General features: G+C 39.4%; 1 protein-coding gene across 1 annotated transcript; it reads right to left on the reverse strand.

The window, feature by feature from the left end:
* Positions 1-904: 904 nt before the first annotated feature.
* Positions 905-5,462, reverse strand: LOC129768132 (protein lethal(2)essential for life-like). Its single transcript, XM_055769572.1, has 2 exons — positions 4,972-5,462; positions 905-4,897 (listed from the first exon to the last, which is right to left on the reverse strand). The coding sequence occupies exons 1-2, from the start codon at positions 5,360-5,362 to the stop codon at positions 4,740-4,742; spliced, it is 549 nt and encodes a 182-aa protein (XP_055625547.1). The 5' UTR covers positions 5,363-5,462; the 3' UTR covers positions 905-4,739.
* Between the last annotated feature and the right edge of the window lie 645 nt (positions 5,463-6,107).

Here is a 6,107-nt window from a genome sequence, read left to right on the forward strand (position 1 = left end):
TTGGACCACGGCAAAGGAGCTGGAGGAAAACCGGGACCGGTGAACAAAAAGACGGAGGGAAAGGTGAAGCGGATGATTAAAACAAATCCCAACGTCTCAAGCCGTGATTTGGCTAAAAAGATCAGCATGTCGCAGAGCTACTTCCAGAATGCAAAGAAGAGAGCTGGACTACATACATACAAGGTACAGAACTTCCCAAACCGCGATGAGCGGCAACAATCGACGGCTAAAACTCGGGCACGGAAGCTCTATGAGAAGATGGTGACAAAATATAGCTGCTGTGTGATGGACGACGAAACGTATATAAAAGCCGATTTTAAGCAAATTTCGGGGTTAGAGTTTTTCACCAGCAAGAGCAAGTTCGATGTGGACGACAAATTTAAGAAGAAGAAAATGTCGAAGTTCGCCTCCAAACATCTCTTTTGGCAGGCCATCTGCTCTTGCGGACTGAGGAGTGTGCCTTTCGTGACAAAGGACACAGTAAATGGCGAGATCTACAACTCTGAGTGCCTCGAGAAGCGCCTTTTGTCGTTCTTGCAGCAACACGACGAAGCTCCGCTATTTTGGCCAGATTTGGCATCATGCCACTATTCTTTGAATCACAATACTGTGGCTCGATTTCGCTGGGCAGTCGCGCTCCAACCGAAGGTCGTGAAGATTTCGAGGAGGGTGCTTCGACCCAGGGATTGATGCTTTAGGCTCTTGTTTCCGATGCTGTCGGGACCAGTGGACTCCCCTTCGGTGGAGCGCAAGGCAACAGTGAGTTCTTCTATGGAGAAAATTTTTTTTTCGGAATCACGAATCGGTTGACTGAATTCATTTTTGCCGTCGGTTGGTCTCGAGTCGCATCTCAAGGTTGTCTATTTCAATCGAAAACAATAAATTGTTTTATTTTGTTTGTTTAACCCTTTAACGGGTGCCGGCATCTATATTGCCACCAACGATTTTATTTTTTTCTCTTCTTTAACAATAAATTATCACTTCAAACCTTATGTAGTAACTTGTTCTGATGTCTAGCAACATGCCTGATTTTTTTAAGCACGAAAAAATCAAAAACTATTCATTTTTGAGCCATTTTTGTGTTAACAACTCTCGATTTATAGCAGCCACAGCAAATTTCCCGTAAAGTCATTGAAATACAGTCTTTTTGCTTAAGTTTTCAATGCATATGAATTGTTTAGGACCTGTTGAGTCTGATCATGAGTTTTATTAGTTGTTTTTGTTGAATCTAACATCAAAAATTCAATTACAAAAAGATAATTTTCACCATCAAGTGTTTTCCGCTAGACGGGCAGGTGGCATCTATATTGCCACCAACATTTTACGCTAACCGGGCAGGTGGCAACTATATTGCCACCAACATCTAACACTAGCCCTTTTACGGGCAGGTGGCAGCTATATTGCCACCAACATTTTACGCTAACCGGGCAGGTGGCAACTATATTGCCACCAACATCTAACACTAGCCCTTTTACGGGCAGGTGGCAGCTATATTGCCACCAACATTTTACGCTAGCCGGGCAGTGGCAACTATATTGCCACCAACATTTTACGCTAGCCGGGCAGTGGCAACTATATTGCCACCAACATTTTGCGCTAGCCGGGCAGTGGCAGCTATATTGCCACCAATTTTTTCAACTGTTTCAATAGTTAAAATTTTTTTTAATGTTGATATGTGTTATTCCTCATGTAAGGATTATGTTCTCTGAAGCTGGAGTCGATTCGTTAGCTAGTTTCCACGGCCCGTTAAAGGGTTAAAAATAAACTTCAATTTCTATTATTTAGGATTGTTTTGCTTATTTTGACAATACTACTTCTGCTTGAATTTCCTTCGATTAGACTAAAATAACTCATTCGAAATGCGCAAAATGTTCGGTATAGAGAATACAAAATTATAACTCGAACTAAACAATAGTTTTTAAAGAAATACAAATCCAGCTGAATGCAGAATCGGGATGATTTCCCTAACATGACAATATCACAAATTGTACAATATGTTTGATCGTACCACAAATCGTATCTACATTAATACAGAATCTAAATACTGATTTCATGAATTCAGTGTTTTTTTCAGCGATAATAAAACTTATGGTGGGTTTAGACTAGTGGTATATACATGTGAAGAAATATGATCAGATTTATAGAAATCGCATCAACCGTTTACACTAGCGTGAATTTATATAATGAACTAGCTGACCCGGCAAACTTCGTCCCGCTCAAAGTTTGTTTTTTGTTACCAATACCTTCAAATATTCACGTTTTCTTACTATCAACAAGTTCATGGGTCCAATCGCAGAACTGTTCATTGGTTGATCTTCTATTCGACCCCGTTGAAATTACATTTTACTATAAAATTTCTAGTATTCCTAACAAAACTCATCACTATAATATCAGATTATTTTCAGACACAATTCTCGTTCAAGATTTTTCAACCACTTGCAAGTAACATGTTTATCCGTTATATGGAATAAATGCTTTGCAGAAAATATGATAGAATAAAGACAGCCCTAAATCGGACAATTCCTTCCTCGAGTTCTGCTCTTATCAACATATCCGGCTATCCTTTTTCTTTGGTATAGATAGAAGAAGATATAGGAGTGCGTTTCATCACATTAAAATCCATTTCCAGTTTCGAACAAAGATCAATTTCGCCAGCGCAAACATCAAATGGACTAACAGCACTTGTCACTATGTAATTGTAGAACATATGGGAATTTAATTTTCCAAATTTTTCCTTTTTCCTTCAGAGTTTTCCGTCAATTTTCAATTGTCATGTTTGGTTGAAATATGTGTAATATTTTTATGGGACCCCTTTCCATTCCAAAGGAGATATGGGTGTTACACCATTACAGAAACATTTCTCATACCCAAAAACCCTCACATTCCAAACTGTGCTTGATTAGTTCTCGAGTTATGGAGATGTTTGTGTTTCGTTTGTATGGAAGCCCCCCTTAGAGAGGGGGGTGTGTGGCTTCAATTTATCGTTGGGGAAAGGGATCACTAAATTCGGTTTGGTTCTGCACGTCTTACCTGCTTGACGGTTGAAGACTCGAAAGAATAAATAACGCGGGTCGCCATCGAGGAGTGGACATTGACGTTCACGGCCAACACGTATTGTTGCCGTCTATAGTCAGCGCATGCCACCCTGCCTCGATTACTTCAGTTCGTACCACACAGGGGGGAGGAGTGTATTCACCATAGAAACGTTTCGTGCTTCGTAAAACCTACACATGCCAAATTCGGCTCCATTTGCTTGATTAGTTTTCGAGTTATGCAGAGATTTGTGTTTCATTTGTATGGCAGCCCCCCTAAGAAAAGGGGGAGGAGTATCTAACCACAAAACATTTATTGCATCCTGAAACCTCCACATGCCAAATTTGGTTTCATTTGCTTGATTAATTCTCGAGTAATGAAGAAATTTGTGTTTCATTTATATAGATTCCTTAGAGAGGGGGTGGAGAATCTAACCACCATAGAAACATTTATTGCACCCTAGAACCTCCGCATGCCAAATTTGGTTTCATTTGCTTGATTAATTCCGGAGTAATGTAGAAATTTGTGTTTAACTTGTATGGCAGCCCCCTCCCCGCTTAGAGAGGAGGGAGGGGTCTCAAACAATCTCGAAAACCTTCCCCGGTCCCATAAACCCCTACATACCAATTTTTATGTTGATCGGTTCAGTAGTTTCCGAGTCCATAAGAATCAGACAGACAGACAGAAATCCATTTTTATATATTTAGATATAAGAAGATATATTCATGAATTCCTTCATATAATTTGAAGTTATGATAAATGTACAACCCGTTTACATATACGTATATTTATTCTGAATTGTGCATCATTTCTTCCACTAGAATAAACAGCAGTGAAAGGCAATATTGGATCCGTGAATTAATTTCGATTCTCATCAATTCTGTCTGCTCACTCTTATCGGTCATGGCAATAATCTAACTATCGATGACAGATGCAAATCAAATAATGTTTACTTTGCGACTTTTGCGGGAAACTCGAGCTTTGCAAGCTTCAATACACAACAAAACAACAAAAATGACAGATAAAATGACACTGACACAAAAAACACTCTCAAATTGTCATGTGGTATCATTTAAAATGCGCTTAACACTTTAGTTTCATCAAAAACAGTTTTTCAAAAACGGGCATTTTTGCGTATTAAATTTCATACGCTGGGCACTAATGGGCCTATTATAATATTGCCTATGAGTACGAGTGCAAGAAAGAGAGGATGAGTCGTCTCTCTTTCTCTCTTTTCGGTGAATTTATTCACCCGAAATAGAACTGCGGTCAACTTTAGTGATTCCTCACCAGTGCGAAATTCACCAGCGTTTACATGCTGAATTTCTTCTTGTTATATATATCTCGAATAAGTATATCATATTTATACTCATCCGTTTACAGCTATTTACACGTGAATAAATCCATCTATAGCTATACATCTCCCTAATGTAAACTCGCCGTTATATATTTAAACCATCTACGGAATAATCAATTTATTTCCCGAAGCAGTTTTCCTAAATCGTTAATTGACTTGATGATTAATCCTAGCAATGATATAACATACAATAAGCTAAGCTCAAGGAACTGCGAAGAATTATCAATTGTTATGTTTGGAATGTTTGTCCATTAGATCATATACGCTTGTGCTGAAACAGTTTTAATCGTTTATCGATGGAATTCTGTACTCGCATGGCATTGGAATGTTTTCAACCATTGCCATAGCTTCACTTTTTCTGATCGTCCTGCGATTGTTCTTCCGTCATCATCGTTATCGGAACAATCCGCTGGTTGCTAGGGCTAGCCACTGTCTTTTTCGGTGCCCGCACAGTTAACACCCCATCCGAGGAAAGACTCGAACTGACCTCTTTCGCATCATGATCAGCTAAAATACATAAAGATAGCGGCACATTAGATAACCCGAGCGCACCCCCTAATGACCAATCATTTAGCACCCACCTGGCAGCACATATTTGCGCACAAAGTGTCTCGAAACGTATCCATGCTCGTCCTGTTTTTCCTCGTGTTTCCCCTCCACAACAACCGTATCGTCCACCGTTTTCACACTTAGCTCATCCGGTTGGAATTGCTGCACGTCAAGATTGATCTGGAATTGATTGCTGTCCAAATCCACGACCGAGCCCGTATCCTGCTGAGACTGAAGTGTTCGCCACGGTCTATAGTAGCCGTGCCTCCGGTAGTTCTTTCTAGGACAAGCAGTGACTGCGTTGAACAAATCATCCGCCATCAATCCGGTAGCGAAATGCTGATCCGCGATGCGTGAACTACGCAACGGGGCATCCCAAACTTCGTCCCACACGTCGCGGAATAAAATTGGCACCAAAGACATTTTTCTTGATGATTATGTCACTTTGATGATTCGGAATAAGAACCTTTTTTCAACACCACGCTATATAAGATACTAAATTTCACCTGCTTGTGCTCGTGTCCAAGGTGCACTGACGGAACTGAATATGACGAACAATACTTATATATTACGCCTGAAGGTATACCACAGTCTAAACATAAACCCATTAGATTCACTCAGCATGCGCTTTGTTGATGCGAAATATTCGAGCACATTCGAGATGTGATTCATCTGAAGAGTGTTTTATGGCTAAACGAATGAATTCCTACTAGGGATTAGGGCGTATCTTTAAATTTATTCCGTGGAAATGTTCTGCGGGAAAATTCTTCCGATTTAAGAATTAAATAATTGATTGATAACAATTTGGAACAATCTTGCGAACCACATCAAAGATAAATTTTATAACATAAAACTCGACACTGGTAAACATATATTTTGTTCACCTAAATAATTTCACTACGACACCATATACAGTAATACAAAGTAGTCGTACTCCACCATGCAGATCTCTTTTCCCTTCTTTTGGAAGTCGAAAACAAGGTTTCGGAACATTCTATTTAGATAAAGCCATAGTGTTATATGAGAGTTAAAAGCTTTGCTATCTGTTTTCAGAATAATGGTTTTCATTTCTCTAAAAATTGCGAATGTATGAAAATTGACTCAAACTCATAATCGTACTCTGGTTGAAATTTCAACTCGATTCATAATGCGTTGATCAATTTCAGGA

The sequence above is a fragment of the Toxorhynchites rutilus genome, chromosome 2 (genome assembly GCF_029784135.1).
Source record: "Toxorhynchites rutilus septentrionalis strain SRP chromosome 2, ASM2978413v1, whole genome shotgun sequence".
In the NCBI taxonomy this organism is placed as follows: domain Eukaryota; kingdom Metazoa; phylum Arthropoda; class Insecta; order Diptera; family Culicidae; genus Toxorhynchites; species Toxorhynchites rutilus.

Excerpts from the sequence above, each read along its gene's own strand:
- LOC129768132 (XM_055769572.1), bottom strand. The coding sequence starts at position 5,362 with ATGTCTTTGGTGCCAATTTTATTCCGCGACGTGTGGGACGAAGTTTGG. Across the intron at positions 4,898-4,971 it reads GCGCAAATATGTGCTGCCAG|CTGATCATGATGCGAAAGAG; the intron begins GTGGGTGCTAAA and ends TATGTATTTTAG.